This window comes from Meleagris gallopavo, chromosome Z (assembly GCF_905368555.1).
Source record: "Meleagris gallopavo chromosome Z, MGAL_WU_HG_1.1, whole genome shotgun sequence".
Lineage (NCBI taxonomy): Eukaryota > Metazoa > Chordata > Aves > Galliformes > Phasianidae > Meleagris > Meleagris gallopavo.
In genome coordinates this window covers 15,080,065-15,099,937 of record NC_139435.1, presented here as the reverse complement: position 1 = coordinate 15,099,937, position 19,873 = coordinate 15,080,065, and the positions used below count along the sequence as shown (strand labels likewise).

Sequence of the window (19,873 nt, the reverse complement as noted above, 5' to 3'; positions counted from 1 at the left end):
GAAAACTCACCTTATTTGGAACAGGACTGTTTTTTAACTCTCCAGGAACTTAGGTCAGTAATGGTTTTCTATCTGTTTTGTAAGTCATCAATCACTTCAGTCAACAGATTTTCCTTAGAATGCCATTTTCTTGGCCAAGAAACTTTAAATTAAACATTTCCTTTTTTTAGGCTGCATTAAATATATTTTTGATGATGTTTTTGGTTTCTTGTCATTGCTTTCACTTTGTTTTCATTATATTGTTTTTGGAATTTTTTATATTGTAGACATTCACAATCACTAACCACCTTTTTTTAATTGCCAATTTAATTGCAATTTTACTGCTTTTTTTGGTCTGTTGCAATTTTTACAATTAAATAAACTGCCTCAAAAAAAAAATGACAATTCAACGTAATGTAGTTCTAACCTACATATATATAATATAAGGCAACTGAATTCTGACTAATAGCTGCTATTGCACAGCTCTTTTACATCTTACAAAATGATTTACTGCTTTCTGGGTATATATCTCATAGGTGGGGCTAACATTCATCTGTTTGGGCACAAGCAGTCATCTTTTACCAGATGCAGTTGCGCTCGTTCAAGAAGTGAGCACTTCCAGCTGTTTGCTGGCTTTTACTTCACCTTGAGGTTAATGCTCTTTCTGCAAAGTTGAAAAATGAAGCTAGTACACATAACTCATCACTACAGGGCAAAATCAGGAGATTCTTCCTCACAGGAAGATTAAAATCAGCCTCTGCAAAAGAATGCGTGTACGCAGCCCTCTCCAGTGCTCTGCAGGGTGCAGGAACCAGCAGCTGAAGTGAGGCAACTCCTGCAGTCATTTCTAAAGTGAACATGAGTGCACACCCCCGATAGTTGTTTTCTGTCACTAAAAATACATTCTTTCACTACCAGTTTCAGAATCACTCTTCACAGATTTTTAGGGGTGAGCTTCCTTTACAGCAAACGTACAGAGCCTTAGCTTGTGTTTTGCCTGGAGAACAGGCTCAGTGGTGCCCTGCTCATCAGTATGCTGCGCAGTCTGCTCCAAACCCAACCAGCCGGCGCTGCTGACGCACACCTGCAGCCTCTGCTCTCTGCTCTGAGGGCATGGATGGCTTCAGCCTTCAGGCAAAGGCAATGATGACTCTCACAAATATTGGCTGTAATTCCTTAAGATGTTCATTGAAACAAACAGTTCTAACAACGTAAGGGAGGGATTATTTCTCTGAGGTAATCTTTAGACTAAAAAGGTAAGAAAAATCTGAACACAGAGTCTAGCAGCATGAAGCATTCTGTTGACAATGCAGAAGGTGAAGATATAAAGAGATTTTATTTCTCAGTACATCAGAGGATGCAATAATAACTAATTCTACTAAAGGAACAAGGAGGAAAGGCAGAAAGGTACATTTACCTAAAAATACGTAGCATTTTCTGAGGTGAATTTAACCGCAGAGCTAAGAAAAAATGATAGAGTGTTGCCAAGATCAAAATTGTTTTCTAATAACCATTTTTACCATTAAATTGCAGTGTTCTTGACTTTACCAAATGGCAACTCTCCAGCAGGAAACAGATTTGGATCCATCCTGACTTCTCATTTGTATAAATAATGGGATAAGCTGTAAAGAATAAATACCTATTTCCTGAAAATAAGCAACTGGCTTCTATTTTCAAACACCCTCAAGAACAGTTGGATTTTCTGTTCTTACAGTTTTACAGATGTAAATGAGCTCACTTTAAGTTTGACATAAATATACAATATAACATTCAATACTTAAAAATACTATGTACACATACAAATCATTCTACTTTGTATTGAATATACATACAAAATTAGTTATCACAGATTTGTAAGGGAATGAACCATAGAAGGTTTCAAGTATCAGTTTCTTGAAACTTTTGCAAAAATATCCTCAATTACCTGTCCTCCGTAATAAAATTCCTCAGAATCATTATCTCCTTCAGAGTCTTCTTCAAGTGTGCTGTTGTGCTGTGACTCCTTAATTAAAAAGGAAAGTTAACAGTGACATAAGCAATATGTCTGTCTTGCATTTAACGTTCTGAGTAACATTACGTTTTTACAAACAAGTTGTACGCAGTTTTAGGAACAGAAATTTTAGTATCATTTTTTTCCAAGGTGTACAGTGGGCCTATTTTAAGAACAGTGAAATAGCAGACAAAGCGTGCACATATTGGCAGTGCACAAAAAAACACCCTGGAAATACATCAGATAAATAATACTCTGTCTGAATGTAGACACAGTGCGGTATTTTAGGAAACTGGTGAATTCAGTAAGATATTCAGAGCTACTTCACTTTCTGCTTCTGCTAAACAAAGCATAATTTACCCACCAAGAGAGGTTCTAGACTTAATTCATTTAGCATTTTACTGATCTAATAAAGTTTTAATTTACTTTATTCTGGTAAATCAATTCTAATAGTTTAAGGAAATAATTCAAGCCCAACCATGAGATTTTTTAAGTTTCCTTATGTAAAAAGCTCTGACACACTGCTGCTTAATTACTATTTCTTAACAAAAGTACCAGCCTGTAGCCAAGAAAGTTAAATCTTAATTTTCTGACCAGCTCTACTCCAAGATTTGGAAAATTAAGGATTAAAAAGCAATATGCTTACCCAAGTAAAACTTACCATAATTGGGTTCTCTGTGAATAATTGCACTCAAGTAAATAGAACTGCTCATGGTACAGACTGCAACTCAGCATGAGCTACAGTGTTGTATTCTGCTTCTTACTAATGGAGCCCTCATTTATAATTACTTGAAAATATTATTAATACTTTTTTTGTGTTTCCCACAATCCATTTGTTATTTCTAGGCCCTCTGTTGACAAGAACCCCCTAAAAATACCCGATAAGGCCACAACACCTCATTTTAAATCCAAACACAGTGTACTTATGGCATATTTTGTATTTATGTCCTACACTGAACTGTCACAATGGATCAGAAATCAGATCTATGAATCACAGTAAAGAAGGTACGTTTAAATTCCATATATTTGTAAACATCCTAATTTCTATGGTCAGACAATTTAATCCCATCTCCTTATCTTACCTCTGAATTCCTGCTCTAGCTACTGCATGCACACATAGAAGAAAAATTGTATTTCAGACAATTTCACAGCAATTTTCTGAGACAAGGCATAAAAATTGTATTTGCTTTTACTTTACTGAAAAGAAACAAAGTGATTTCAGTTATATTTGTTTAACAATAGCCCTTGCTCAAGGGGAAGTCTGTGTTCAAACAGAACCCAACTGAACTTCAATACAAAGTAAAGAGAAGTGAAACTCTCATACGAGAGTAATGACAAACCCACCCTATCCTAACCTAAACCTCTAACTGTCTAGACAACAGAAATGGTCAGTGTTAGAGACTTATTTGAAGGCTCTTTCAATACTTCCATACTTAATTACCTTGTTCAATTTTAAAAAATATATTAATAATCCTTATTGCATTTGAATTTCTAATATTTATAGACCACTGAAAACAATTATGAGGTGACACAGGTAAAAAACTTCCACTGCAGCCTTTGAAATCAAATCAGGTTGAACTGATTGAAAAAAAAACAAAAACAGAAAAACCAAACACCACGCCCATCAAAACTGACCTTTTCCATGATCAAATAGAGATCAGAGTCTTAACGAAGTAGTCAGAAAACAAGTATTGCAAACCCAGAAACCAAACTTATTAGAGAAAGTATTTAAGTTAAGCTCTTGAATTCTTGGTACAGTACTCATTCTCAGGCTTGACATGGGAACTTATGTGGCACTTTCTTTGAATCCTTAACACTGTTAGCCTCTGAAGACCTCATTTTATTGTCATTTCTTTCTTAACATCATCTCAGTGAGATTGGTTAAAAAACATGCCAGAGGCTTGACTGACAAGGCTTCAGCTTCAGCTTCAGATATTAACAGTGAATGTTGTCAGGAAAAACTCCAGAGACTCTAGCTGGAGTGCTGTACACCACAGCAGTGGCCTAAGTGAACTAAGATACTTCTAAAATATGTGTATCTACTATTTGAGTAAGTATACATTTGAGAGAAATTCTAAGTCAAGCATTCCTGTTTTCTCTCATTTCTTAAAATACCTGTTAAAATGCACATGTAAGAAATACATACCTCTCCATTCTCCCTCTGTAATTTTGCTTTAATGGATAAGCAATAGTTGACATCACTGGTTTTTCTTAATTCTTAAGAGAAAAGGGAAAATAGGGAACATCTGTGAAAAACGTGAAATAATTTTGCATATGCCAACTCAAAATACTTAATTGAAGTAAATGGTATGCATAAGGAACATAAAGATATGGGCATGATAGGCACCAAATTGTTTACAACAGTCTGAAATAAAGAAGCCCACACATTTCAGAAATCTTATGATGTCAATTATCAAATAAAATTCAGCTAGTCCATCTAGAAGATTTGTTTTTCTCAATCAGTAATTTACACTTTTGTGTAAAAAGGGGCAGGATCAAAATTTCCTACCAAAAATTAAATCAGATTGTTTTCTATTCAAAAAATAAGCTATGTAATAATAATAAACACAATACTCCCATCTGAGGAACTGTCAGAATTAAGATTGCTCTACACAATTTCTCCTACAGTCTGAAATCATCAAGGAACTTAGCTGATAAAACTAAGAAACCTCTAAGAAATGTGCACAGATCGTAGTAATATATTGTATATAAGTGTCTAGACTTCTAAAAAGAATGCCATTTTATGTGTTAGCTACTTCTGAAAAGTATGGAAATAATTTCAGATGAAGAGGTTCTTAAAATCATTGGAATTATATTTTTTCTACAGTCCCATTTTGTGAACCATTTTGCTTGAAATTTTTTGAAGTAATTCTCTAGAGGCAATGATAGTTACAGACTATTTCATTCCCAGTGGTGAAGATTTCATAAAGTTTTAAGCAAGAGAGCACAAAAATATATAATTGAGAAGTATTAAGCACCTCTAACTGTATTCAAGGAAAATTGCTTTAGTACAGACTGCAAGACACTAAAAGAATAAAATACGTTCTGCCTACGCAATTGTGTAGATCCATATAAGAAGCATTTTAATTTATTAAATTCTGAAATGTAGGACAATTCACTACAGTAAGCCCATGAGGAACTAACAAACTGTCCAACTGCATCCATTAACACATCTATTTAAGTAGAGGTAACATCTTGTCTCTTGTCCTCCTTCACAAAGCATGAACTTAGTAAAAGCATCAGGATGTAAGATTACCTGTAGCAATTTGATGGAAAATTACTGGAATTGGCTCTGTTGTAACTAATACATCTTCATCATTATCAGAACTGGAAACGTAAGTGTTATCTACAAGAGAAAAACACCTTGCATGTTGAAGGCCCGCGGTGCTTTGCCAACCCATTCCCTCATCATCCATCCCACCCTTTTGTCATAAGGAACCATTTTGCCAGTGATTAAAGAAGCCCAGCATACATCTCCTGGTGTGTTTTCTCTAATGAGACTGCTGACAAAAAGAAAAATATCAAAAAAGATGGAAGATTAAGACCCAAATTTTATACAAGCAAACCCCTGGATTCCAATGCCACAGTTTTCAGGAAGTGTACCAAGCAATGCTCAGAACTGTTCTATCAAGGCTAATGGGGGTTTGAGTCAAGCTTTTCCAAAATGAAGAGTTCTTCAGGGCTTTTTATCATGCCTGACACCAACACTCACACATGCAGAGTGCGCTTATGAGCACAGTATTCATACATGCCTCTGCCTTGTGTTAGCTAGTCTCGAGAACTATGTCTGAATTATCATCTAATCAGTGGAGAACATGTTCTTAAGAAAGTCTTAGGTATGGATATGAATATGGAAATTATATTCTAAACTTCCTCACAAAATGTGGTAAGGCTGTGTTGTTTTTTTTTTATTATTATTTCCAACTAAACAGAAGAGGAGCAGCAAGGTTTTAGGCAGTACCTGCAGAAGCTGATTTTGCATGAATTGTTGAACTGTCTATGAAGGAACTAAGATTTTTTCTTCTAATGATAAGGGGTGAAATAGACTTTGCACTTCATTGCAAAAAGACTGACAATTAAGACTATCGTAGATAGAGAAGTAACAGAACTGAAACAAGGCTGTCATCATATTGAACACCCCGGTTGCATCAGTGAAGAGCATCATCTTGCATACAATTGTAAGCATACTACTGCAATCTGGGTCTCAAAGCCTTGGATTGCTTCCAATGGAACGTTAAAAATGTTAGCATTAATTTATCAGTAAATTTAGCAGTATTGTCCCTTGCACTACAGTGGTTCCTAGAAGCCTGCATTAAGATTCTGGGGTTTCCATAGCTGCGATGCTGCCGCTCACAGGTGGGGCTTTCCCAGCCCGTGGGGCTGTGAATCAGCCTTTCTGCCACTTTCACACACCTGCTGCATCCGGTGCAATCCCACACTCTTTCCTGCTTCCACTTTGTGTTCTCCCATGAGGTAATGTGGGTCATCTGAACACAGTAGAGCAAATACACCCTGTGAGCAGGTAAGTGCTCCGGGAGGCTGGCACTTTTCCCTGAGCACCGCACTCTAGCAGGCACAGCAACCTGCTCCATCTGCTCAGTCTGCATCTGCTCTGCAGTTGGCACGGCACAGTGAGCACGAAAGGGGGCCCCTCCAGCCATCGGTCAGCTTTCACTCCTGCTGCTGCTTTTGTCCGTGGGGAGGACAGGCTGTACACTGTGCGTTCAGAGCAGCTGAACCTTACCCTCCCCATGCCCACTGCCTTGTCTCCATCTGCACGCACACCTCACTGTCATTGCTTCAGTCCCTGCATAAAACATAGAACATAGAATCGCTCAGGTTGGAAAAGACCTTTAAGATCATCAAGTCCAACCACAACCTCTGGATATGAAACAAGCCCGTTCCTTTCCAAAGCTGGAGAATAACTTACTGCTGTATAGTCTAATGAGCAGGAATAACTGAAATCATCATTTGGTTCTAAATAATGTACTCAGCACTGTAAAAATGGGTAGGGGAAAGGAAATCCATTGTGCTAGAATTTATAGCTGTATGAAAAAGTAGGAAATACAACAATCTGTGCTATAGAAAATATACCAAAATATATGTAATGGAAAAAAAAGACAACTCAATTAAAGTTGCATTGATTTTAATTGTATTTTCATGTCCACTGATTGTCATTCATTCTTGGCAGCTGGATAGCATGTTTCACTCACTGCCAAGCTTTTGTTTTTCTTTTCTACTTGGCAATCGCTACTATTTTTTTTTTTCATTTGTGTTTTCTCTTTTTTTTTTTTTTTAAATTTTCCTTTTGTCAGTCTAATTGTCATGGTTTTATGTTTTTTTGTTTTTGGTTCTCAGTATTCCGCATCAAAACATCATGTAGTGTACTGGGAGTTAAAGTGTTAATGCTCCAATTCCAGGCACCTATCCCTATACATTACAGAAGTCATGGGATCTGGCCCTTCCGGGTGGGGCGGTCTCTTACTGCCTGGCAGTGGGTGCTGGAGGGTGCTTTCCTGGCCGTTCCAAGCTTTTCAGGTTTGAATCGGTATTGGGAACTCTCTCTCTCTCCTATTTTATTTATTAGTCTCAATTTCAATCGGATTGTATTGTATTGTGTTGTCCTGCATTCCGATATCATAATTAGTAAAATAAGTTTTCCTCCATAGATTGTTGCCGCTGTTTTTTTTTTGTTTTCCTCCCTTCCTTCCCATTTTGTGGGCTGGGGAGGGCAGGGGCCTACCGCCCCCTGTCACGAGTGTAGATTGATCTCGTTAACTCCGTGACACTAATGAAACTTGAAATTAAGATACTGGTTTTCATTTGCTTCCTAGAGGACCCCATAGGCAGTGTATGTCTAAACCTAATTCAGAGAGGCAACAAACCACTCACTACCAAGTGGGTTGTCAGCACCTCTGCTAAAGTCTAACATGGTCAAGAAAAGAATGCTTCTGTTAACATATCTATAATCCAAAAATAACTCAGATAAAAGACAGTTCTAAAAGTTTTGGCAGCCAGCAAGCATCAGTCAGAAAAGATGTTCATTAGCAAAATGCTTGCTGTTGCAATTGTTCTCACAGGAGTCATGATCCACTCATATTAATGGAACTTCAGTCTACTCACTGATGGTATATTCTATAACTGTTCCTAAGGAGCATTATTTTTCCATTATTTTTTTCAACATTATGAGCAAATGGTTACCAAGGTATTTTGTTGGAACTGTTATTACCCTACCTCTAAAGTTTTCAGTGATATTTTCACATTTTCAGTAATGTATAAATAACTCTCAGACATTACTGTGTCAACACTCTCATTGACTTCTTCAGCATGCCTTTGTGAGCATATTTTTAGCTTTCACTCACAATTATGAAACTTTCAAGCATCTTTCATTATTGAAAGTTGTCATGTCATGTTATGGTTCCCACAGGTATGATTTAATGTTCAGCTGTTTGTAATCTTTTGATGCTTTATGAATCAATTCAGCGATAGCTACACGCTGTTATCAATGACAACACTGTGATGTGTAATAGCAATGCAAGGAGCTATACATAGTACCCACAAGTATTACAGTATCCAAGATTTATTTGCGGGGTCACTTTTGGCTGAAGGAAGATTTGTAAGGCAAAATTTTTTTCTCTTTCCATATATTGATCACATACATTAGCAATTTATCTTATGATCAACTGACAGTTTTCTCCCAGATTTCATCTCCTGGATTTCAAAGCTTAATCCGCTGTGTATTACATGCATTTAATCTCCAAATGATACAACTTTGATATAGCTACACACAAATGGACTTAAACCTTGATCTGTAAAGACTTATCCTATAAAAAAAGTAATCTGATGAGCACGTGCTGCTCAGAACTCCAGCAACTAGTAACAATGCTTAAAATCATCTTTGAGTTGAGGAGGACACCAGCACAGAGCTTCCCAGGGTGGACACCATCACATTCAGATGTGTCTCTGAAACATCCATAAAAATACATACCAGAAACGAGAAGAGCCATGATCAGCTGTAATGGTAACTTAAAGATTTAATACAAAGAAAGGAGAGTCTGGCTTACCAAATCACATTGCCTATTTTTAGGATCAAAGCTGGAAAACAGCGAAATGTCATTATTATTCCTAACTCACTAAACACTTCTTCATCGCAGAGCAGGTATACATATTGCAAAAGCTTGAGATAGAAATAAAATCAGCTCTTCCAAAGGCTTGAAGGGTAGATTTCAATCAATAAACATTCACAGCTGGTTCACTCCTCCTCACCAAGTTAACTGTGGTGTAAAATGAACAAATTCCAGTTGGCATTAATATAGAGGGGGCAATGGCAGAGAATATTTATTAGGTTTCAGGGCCAAACTAATTCAGACCTGTAGACCACCGGGACATACTGCAAGCAGCATCTGATAAGGCAGGTTTGAGGTCTATCAAACAGAAGAGCTTGCCAGGAGATTAAATCTCATTTGCCACGGGAGTAATTGCTGGATCAGTGCTCTGGCCTGTCACTTAGTTTAGGGGTTCCCAGGGACAAAGTTCTGCAACCTCAAAATAGCTTAATCACCAAAATGAATAAATCCATTCCTTAACAAAACAAACCATTAACATTTTTTCAACTATTTGTCTCTCTTCTCATTGTCAGAGAAATCAAATGACCGATTAATTTATGAATATGACTGTGTATTTTATGAATCTAACTTTCTGCACCACCTGTTAAACAGATCATCATTTCTAGCAGTTTTTCCTTCAGTTGTTACTAGTGAAAAAAAAAAAATCTCTCATAAATGTTATGAATATTCTTACAGAAAATCTGTTGTATTTATCATCGCTACTGACATAATTTCTCTCTGCCTCTGCTTCAAACACTGTTTTTTTGAACAGGCACAGTTTACTGCTGCTTAACACTGAAGAAGATGAAGACATTGCTACTTCAGAGATTGTAAAAGAAAAAAGAAATATTCTTTTTAGGCATATTACAGAGATGTTATGGAAAATAATTAAAAAAGGATACAGGCTTTCATATCATTCATAGTATTAACATTATTAAATACTCCCAGGTATAAAATACACAATGTGGTGCAATCTTGCACTTATTACTGTGGACCACTACTTGCACAGCGCCTGTCCGCCCTCAGCCCTACTTCATTCTCCCATTTCTGCTTCTGTAGATTATCTGCCATGAGAATCTACTTATAAAGTAACTATGCAGGCTGTCTGTGAAGGAAATAGTGGAAATAAGTAAGCTGCTAATCAGCCTCTACTCTTGGCCAGTTGCCTTTTATAAAGGTGATTCACCTTGTCTAGGCTGACCACATAGTTAAACAAACTCTTTTGCCAGCTCAGCTCAGGGTAAAGCAGAGAGGCAGGACCAAGCAGCTGGGAACAGCTTTGCAAGCTTACGTTACCAAAGACATACCCACACACAAGCCCTTGGCTCCAGCAGACTCTGAGAAGCATCAGTGCACAGTTCACAGGCTTAACTTTAAGAACATGAGTAGTCTCATTAAGGTTTAATACACTGAAGTGCTTTGCTGGCCCCATGCCAGACTGCTCAGCCTCCTGAAGGATCAAGCTTTATCTACCATGCCAAAGAGGAGTCGGGCACTTTCTCGTTCCTCTATCAGTGTTGGCTCCAAACACAAGAAGCATCACACGCTCTGGTCTCAGGGAACCTGTCTCCAGGTTTTCTCACCCTGACCCAGTTGATAAATGATGCCTGAAAAGGAGAAATGACTGTGAAAATTATCTAAATAGCGGGATGTGATTAGCACAAGGATGCACCTGGAACACATTAACACTCTTTCAAATATTCTCATATGAATATTGTAAGTTATAATAACACATATACATATGTCATGAACAAGAATGTTGCACCGTACCTGGGTAGTCCTCAGAGACGTGCACTGAATAGGACACACTGTAAAAAGGAAAAAAAAAAAAAAAAAGAAAAAAAAAAAAGAAGAAAGAAACAACAGAATTAATAATTACAATAACTGCTGAAGTAAGATTTTTTTTTCCTGCTCTTGTATTATCCTATGTTTATTTATAGAATCCCAGTGGTTTCCAGAACAGAAGCTAACAGCTATTTTGATGGCTTTTGAAGTGCTCAGCTAAGAAAAAAACGTCATGCCCATTCTGAAAGTTTACTCTGCTGAAATGGCACATCCTGATTTCAACCTTCTTAAAAAGAATATAAAGACCGTATTATATTTACTTCAGAGTGATATTTCACCATGTGTGTCTGCCTAAATAAACAAATAAATAAAAAGTTGCTCTGCGAACACCATATATAGAAAAGCCCAGCATGCTCTATAGCTCTTTCTGGGCTTTACTCAAAGCCCAGCCTGAAGCCTTTTGTGCATCTGGGTACCTCTTCATACTTCTGTTACTCTCAGTAACAGAACTGTAGCAGACTCTGCATTGTTTAGGCTCCTTCCTCTCAACAAATCCCCACATTTATAAGACTTGTGGCAATCCCTATTTGACACCTATATCTCTCTGTCAAGCTGAGTTCAATTCAAATTTAAAGAGCTACAGTTACTCAAGTGTCTTCACCACACATGGATTATCTGAATCTGCTTCTCCAGAAAACAGATACACAAACACTGTTCTCATCTCTTATCTAAGTCCATGTGTACCTTCCCTAAGGCTCACTAAATTCACTTTCCCTTTGATTTTTTCTTTTTTTTAAGGTTAATGTATATCTTCATTTCGATTAAAAAAAAAAATCAATTCTACAACATGCTGAAAGCTTTCTGCTGTATAATTCATATTGTTTCCATCTCTAAATTCCATAAGCTGTATGTATCAACCTACACATTTAAATAATACATGATGCATGTTCATGTCTGTAGTGAATTAAGGAGACAGAAAAAGACAAACTGGCACAGTTCTCTTAATAAATTCCACTATGTATTGTGCATTGTTGAAAACAGATTCAGTGCATCTTTTTCAATTACGTGAATACAACTCCCATGTAGACTATAAAATGAATTCATATATGATTTTTCTCTCTCTCTCAAGGACTTCAGCTAAATGAGTTCTATTTTTAGAATTCAATGATGGTAGGAGGTAATCAATACAAAAACAAACAAAAAAAACAACAAACAAGCAGACAAAAAAACCTTATACTTTCTTCCATAAATCAATCTATTACTAAACAGCTCTATCACCTGTTTTTGCACATAATCTTTTTTGACATAATTCGTTTTATGTAATGTTTGACTAAGAAGCAGAGATGCCTGTTTCTTCAACAGCTGCACACATTCACATAAGTGGAAGCAGAAATAGTGTTTATTATAGCTGACAACAGATTTAGCCACACAACTCTTGATGCTTCAGTCATGCCAGGATTAAATCCCATCATTGTGTAAAGCCAACATTTTGTGACTTTTCTCTTTTAGCTCTTTTCTAGATATTTGGGTAGGAATCATCTGTAACTCATCATCTTAGAGCATTTTCCCTAAGGACTGAGGGATATTGAAATGTAGTTTATCTCTCATGGCATGAAAAGCCATAATTTTAAAAAGAGAAATATTTCAAAATAAGGGAATATTACACATCTCAGTACAGTCATTTGTGGAGAGTTTTGTCCTCTGGTACAAACAACCACAACAACAAAACACAAAGCACAAAACCAACAAAAACAGCAATAAATTAATGAAGAGTCTGTTAGTAGTAAAACTATCTTCGAGAAATTGCATTTGCAGCCATGACCTTTACCCAAAGCAGTATTTCAGCCTCACTCTTTTAGACTGGCAGCTTGCATACCTCTTTGCTGTCTGCTTTGTATGGGTTTGTTTGACTGATGTCAAACAGAATGATGTTCAAGTGTAGGCTTCCATCACAAAGAAAAGAAAAATCTTTCTAGAACCAAGCAAATATCCCATGTTCAAACCAAAAATCTTCTCAATCCATTTTAAAACCTGAAGCAAAGCAAGGAAACTCCATGTACTTACGTCAAATAAATAAATAAATAAATCACGTTGAAGAGAGGAACAGGGGCTCAAGTAGTTACGGAACTCCCTTTAGTGAAGATATTCAAAACTTGATTTGATAAGGCCCTCTGCCACTTAACTTAACCGTGAAGACAGATGGTACTTCCAACTCGGTCCTTCTTTGAGTAGAGAGTAGACCAGATAGCCTGCACAGGCTGCTCTCCTTATGAGTTACTCTATGCTCCTATGTGCAGAAACCCTGTAAAATTGCGTTTCTCTTCCTTCTTCCTCATATAGTAGCTGTGGCAGCACCAGTTGTGGTCACATTAAATGGAAACTCATGAAAAAATACCCTTCTGGGAAAAATATTTGAAAGATGGAAATAAATTTAAAAATTTATGAAGATGCAGGTTAGAAATAACTTCAAACCACCTCTTGCAATGACTGTAAGCAAATACAGGGTCCAATACAGAGCCCCAAAAGTTCCAGTAGTGGTCTCAGCACTGTGATGAATATTACCAGGAAGGGGAAAGGTAGAAATTATATGAAGTAATTTTTTTTTCTGTAAACTTAAATAAAGAATCCTATCGCAGATAAAATTTTGCACCAATATCTGATATAATTTCCATTTGAAAAGCATTAACAGAAAGTCTGCCAACTCAAAATCATAACATGTTGGAAGTAATAATGGCATCTGTTAAGACTGCCACTTCAGAGGAGAGATTTTTAAGGAGATATGAACCAAAGCCTAAAGAGCAGAATACTTAAAAATGGGATAATCACTTCCAATTAGATAAAACAGCAGCTTTTATTAGAAATAACACTGATTTGGATTAGGATCTGAACAAGTATAGCTTATTCCTCAATTCAGTATTTTTTTATTTCCTGTGTTGGGTGTGTTAAACCTGATCACAGTGTTAGTCTCTCCGTTCTAAAATAAAATAAAATAAAATAAAATAAAAATGGGAGGAGGGGAGAATGTATAAAATTGTCTTCCATTTAAATTTTGATTTTCAGTGCACACTGAGGTCTCTGTGCTGTGAGAGCTTCAATGTCCCAAGTCACTGTATGTTGAGAAGTATCACATCAGAAAGATCTCCCACAAGAGCAGCCTTTCCGATAGGTCATTCCACTTGAACACACTTAAAATCCTATTTGGAGAGAAAAAATTGCTTGCTGAAGCCACCAGAGAGAAGAAGCGCTTTGCTTGGGCCCATAGGCATATGTTAGTTTTGTTTGGGCTATGGAAACAAAAAAGCCGCAACTACTGAACAGAGCACAACTTGTTTTTCTGTTCCAGCCTGCCTCTGTGACTGCCATATATGATCACATTTGGGTACATTTTCTACAGTAAGGATAAAATGCTTCTTCCCAATTGTCCACCTGAGCTGTCAGAAACACAGCTACAGCAGGCTAGCAGAGGTCTCTTAAGAGGTTCCAGTCCTGCAGCACTGAAACATTTTCCCATTGACTTATTTAATAAGATTTGGAAACAAGACAGAAACACAAGATGCGGATAGCTTAAAGCACCTTCAAAAACCACAGACTTCAGTGAAGGCACAGATGTTCACACCTCTCAGCGTTAAATCCTTCCAGAGCCAAAGAAAGCCTGCACTGAAGTAGTTCTCTTGTTTAAGTACTCAGAAATGCAACTGGAATGAATTTAGATCTGGTCTCCACACTCCGCACAGAAGTAAAATATGATTATTTCAGTGAGGAATGTGATTTTTTCTTCTGGCAAAGCAGCTCCTCTGTACAACCCTGGTACAGCTACATTGCTATAAATACAGCTTATAGCACTATAATTTGTGCCCATTCTCATAAACACATTCAAACCAGCCAGCCATCACCTTTGCTAGTTTCATTCTATTGCTTCTATTGCTTCATGAGCACAGTTAAACTCTTCGGTGTAAACAAAGCCTCAATGATCATTTTATTTCTGCTTTATTCAGCTCAGACCCTCTGCAGAGGGCATCCCAACGTACATGCATTTCTCACCCTATAAGTTCAGAACAACCTTCAGTCTACAAATGGTCTTGTAAAATTTTTGTTATTTAACAAACAGTAAAGCACCATATGAAATTAGTGAGAGATATCATGTTTCCCTTGAGATTTTAATGTAAACTTCTTACTGCTTGAAATAATATGAACAGTCAGAGCTCTAGCCTTAGTAACAATTCTATTCACAAGGCACTTCTTGCAAGTGTTTTGTAATGTGTTTTAACCATATCTGCTTCTTTTTCAGATTGTCCTGCAAAGATCTATCTGCCTTCATGAATTAAGCCATAACTTAGATTAAGAGCCAAAACATAATTGCTGTTTTTCAGATGAATCTGCCCCATTTTGATAAAGAACAAGCATATTCACAAACCCACATTTGTTATGACTATAATTTCCAAAAGTTAAACAGGACAGTCTTTGCAGATTCACAGAGCCATTTCCATAGGCAGGATCCAAACCCACATTACTTAGTTACTTAGTGAGCCAAAGGAGTATATGCAGACAGAAATATGAGCCTCTAGCACTTGGATCTGAGAAAGATAGGCCTAAATTGCCTGCAGTTGTTCCAACCAAGCAAAATTTTTGAGACAATAAACCACACCCCTGCACAGGAGTTGTTTGTAAGACATGTCTTTTGGGGCCCAAACTGAACATACTACCAGGCAATACAATACACAGAAATGTAAGCGCCTGAGCAAAGAAAATAAATAAATAAAACAAGATAAACACTCATGTAAACTGCAACAGGCAGAAAATCGAAAAGGTACTGCACTCATTTATTCCCTTAAATATAACAATGGTCTTTTTTTCTAGAGGATTAGTACAAAAAAAAAAAAAAAAAAATCTAGAGACAGCAAGGTTTTTTGAAAATAAAGGTTTCCTGAGAAACTTGTACCCATCATTTTGCCAGGCTGTATCTCTCTAAATCAATTTATAGGATTTATAGGATTGTTTTCTATGCCTTGAACTGTGTTTTTTACCTATCATGGCATAAACCATTGGGTCAGATATGCATCCTGAAGGCACAACAGTGACACTGTAGCAGAAATGTATGACGTATCTTCCCATCACATTCACTTTATCTCTACTTGATGCCACCTGCAGTTTCTCTCTAGGAAAGAAATCCTTCAAGCTGAATTTCCAACTGCTTTTCACAGCAGAAACAGCATGAAGCATCTGGTACAAGTCTAAGATTTATGCCTATGGAACGATTCTGACAATTCAACCATCTCTGTCCCATGGCAACAGCTGACTTACTGCCTTATTAAGTGTGGAAATTGTGATGTAGTTTCTATTCCAGTTTTAGCTCTTTCTACTAGAGCCAGAGCACCATGTGCAGCTAACAAGCTTGCAGAAACAAGATTTTTTGGCATGTGGAACTTTGATAGTCTATAGACAATCTATAACAAAACATAAGAAGAGTAAATAAGACTTTCTTCATCTTTATGCATCAAGAGCTACAGAACTCATAGGTTACTTTTTCTTTTGATAGTCAAAATCTACAATCTAGTTCATCAGTGAAGTAATGGAAGAAGAGGATGCGCAAAGCTCTGTACAAGAAAAGCAGTACTAAGACTCAGCAAAGTAAGTTACGAACTAATACAGAAGACTAAATACTGCTTTGGATTGATTATATACCTTCTGAACAACAAGTTTGCAAGCTGAAAGAAAGGTTAGTGAAATACTTTCAAGGAAAATAAAATTGTACTGGTGAAAATTTTGGGTTGAGATCCTATATAATATTTGTGAAAATTCATCATGACACAAATGTGATGTTTTCACTTTCCACTCTGGATGAAGCAATAGGAAGGAAGATGAACAAAGTCCAACAGATGCAACAGAAATTGTAATTTTTTACCAATTTCTGGTTATAATTACTCTTTTTTTTTTTTAACTTATCTTCAGTATCTACACATGACATGTAACAGAAGAACAACATTTCACAAATGTCCACTCTCATCTTGCTTCATTTCCTAATCTTTGAAAATGCTTCCAAATCTTTCTGTGGATTTCTATTACTTTTGTGCCCTTTAGTCTCCTTTTCTACTTACAGAATAACAGAATCATAGAATCATTAAGGTTGGAAAACACTACTAAGACCACCAGCCCATCATAACCATGCCCAATGAACCATCTCCCTAAGTGCCACATCCACATGTTTCTTAAACATCTCCAGCATCAGTGACCGACACCTCCCTGGACAGCCTGTTCCAATAGCACACCACTCTTTCTGAGAAGAAATTTTTTCTAACATTCAACCTGATCCTCTCCAGGCACAACTTAATGCCACTACCTGTAGTTCTGTCCCTAGTTATCTGGGAGAAGTGGACAACACCCACATTGCTACAACCTTCTTTCAGGTCACTGTAGGGAGTGATAAGCTCTCCCCTCAGCCTCCTCTTCTCCAGACTAAACAATCCCAGCTCCTTCAGCCTCTCCTCTTAAGACTTGTGCTGCAGACCTCTCACAAGTTTTGTTACCCTTCAGCCTCTCCTCTTAAGACTTGTGCTGCAGACCTCTCACGAGCTTTGTTACCCTTCTTTACACAAAACCATAATTTGACCCTGAAATCGGACTCTTCCCACAATTTTACTTCTGACCACTCTTTTTGATCAAGTGAAAGAAAAGCAGTTCAAAATGAATTCTAAAACAAACAAACGTCACTCTTTTTTTCTAGCAATTGGTCTGAGATGAAGCATTCAGGTACTGACTGAAAAACTAGGTTGGCCTGAGAGAATCTGGAATATTTAAGAAGAAACAAAATACTTTTTTTTTCTTATTTTTTCTTTTTTTTTTTTTTTTTTAATAGCTGGCCTTATTAGAGTTGGCAAATTCTCTAAAGAGAATTAAAATTAAAAACCAAAACTTAAAAGTGCTGTAAAAGGATTCAATGTAAAGTTCTTCTTTCAATTTGTATGAAGATGACACGCATGCAAATAAGAGCAAAAGAGACCCAGCAGTCACAAGCAGTAATTTTCTGCATCAAAAATCAGTTCTGCTTAACGGACTCTGCCAAAAGACAGACTTTCCAACATCAGAGATAGGATACAATCATTTTGCTTTATGCTGAAATCAGTGCAAATTTAACTACTCCTTTTAATAAAAGGAACTGTAAAATGAGAACTATAGTAATAGTTAGGCCTACAGCTAAAGGCCTATGGACTTATGGTTAGGCCAAAGAAACTTAAAGCAAAATTCCCTCTCAGCATTGAATTGTCACAGCCAAAGTAAATGATGTTAGTTTTTTTGACTACAAGCAAGTGAATTAAAAAAAAAAAAAAACCACAACAAAACCAAAACCAAAAGCAAAACAAACAAAACAACAACAACAACCAATCCTGCTCTTCCATGCTAAAGCTATTGAAAGAGGCCATCCTACTAGGACCCTATAAGCAGAGGAATAGTTCCACTGAAGCCAATTCTCAGAAATAAACATAAAATGATGGCAATGTTCTAGTTGTTCTTGTTGGTATGCTATTTAGTCAATTACAGTGTCTTCAATTAAAATACATGTGAAACTTTGAAGATATAGTTATAAGCATGTATTTGTAATACAGTGTATTCTCTTAATGTATCGCAAATCACATTTGTGAGTGAAGTAAGTACTGTTAGCACATACAAGATCAGCAAGTACTGTACTTCATTCATTCGTGGTACCTCTAAAATGTAGTCCCAATAATGGGACAAAAAACATGAATAGAAGTGAAAAAAAATCAGTTGCATAAAATATTAAAAACAAAGCTACACCCATCCTCAAATAGAACAGCAGAAAGACTCATGCAAGTTTTAATCATGTGACTTCCATATTTCTGAAGATAAAAGTCGGCATAAGGCTTTTAAAAACACAAATAAATATGCATGCATCTTACTCATTCAAACAGTCAAATAAGTACATAAGCAGAAGACTTACATATTTTTTTAAAACAAAAGTGAAGTAAAAACTGATGCCATTAAATAAGTTACTAAAATCCATCATTATTATTATCTAAAAAAGATTATTAAATATCCATAAATAAGATAAAAAGTAAAATGTTGTTGTTGATGTTCTGTTCCACTTAGCACAGCTATGGAAGAATATTCTCATTATAATAAAATTTATTTTGTTTTATGCAAGGGGACTTGGAATTAAATCCCACTGAAGTCCAGCAGAGTTCTTAGAACATGACAAGGTTGCAGGTAAGTTGCACAGAAAATACAAAATTTCTGGCCACTGGCACTCCTGGTGTTTCTATAAAGGAGAAGTAAATTGTTTTGCTAAAAATTTCCAGTTATTTCACAGGCTACAAGTTATGGTGATTTTTTACATTTACATTACATTTGCAACTTCCTATACAACTGGACTGTGAATCATTTTAGGTCTCTGCTATTTTCAGGATTCCTGATTGAAATTAAAAAAATGCTATGGACTTCCAAACAACTTTTTAAATACTCTTTAAGTCATTTTGAATGTGCATGTGTGCATGCTAGCAATTTGTTTTCACATATACAGGCCACCTTAAATCTCCTTCTGAAACACATTACTTCCTTGAGTTTTCACATCCCCTGCCATCCAATAATTGACAACCCAGCATCAGGCACATCTAGTCTTGCTGCTATATAGAGCCAAGCTGATAGCAAAGAACTGGATTTGTGCTTACACTCCTTTCACTATGCATCAAATCTCCCTACGGCACATCTGCAGTTATATGGGAAAGAATAACATGTGACTGAGTTATCTTTTCCTCTGGTTGCTGGAGAACATGCACGTGTGATCATGTATAAGAGGTTTCAGGCAAATCTACCAATTTACCATTTTGATGACAAATGAAAACTATTTCAAACAGATACAGGCAATGTCAATATATCAAAAATGGCACTGCTTTCATTTATTGACAACATGGAGGAAAAGTGGTCCTGAATCAAATCTACTACACATTTGCATTTGTCACTAAGAATAATTATATTACTGACCCTTTCATACAACCAAAGC

The 19,873-nt window shown here is 36.6% G+C and overlaps 1 protein-coding gene across 3 annotated transcripts in view; it reads right to left on the bottom strand.

The window, feature by feature from the left end:
- The window catches only part of PARP8 (poly(ADP-ribose) polymerase family member 8), a 116,992-nt gene that overhangs the window by 52,685 nt on the left and 44,434 nt on the right, over window positions 1-19,873 (bottom strand). For 2 of the 3 annotated variants that reach the window (XM_085212543.1, XM_085212544.1), the window contains 4 exons: window positions 10,846-10,883; window positions 5,226-5,315; window positions 4,116-4,186; window positions 1,904-1,981 (listed from right to left, as the gene is read on the bottom strand). In XM_085212543.1, the coding sequence (XP_085068669.1) occupies window positions 1,904-1,981; window positions 4,116-4,186; window positions 5,226-5,315; window positions 10,846-10,883 (277 nt within the window). Of the gene's footprint in view, window positions 1-1,903; window positions 1,982-4,115; window positions 4,187-5,225; window positions 5,316-10,548; window positions 10,683-10,845; window positions 10,884-19,873 lie in introns of all 3 variants that reach the window. The other variant, XM_085212545.1, reaches the window with a different exon arrangement.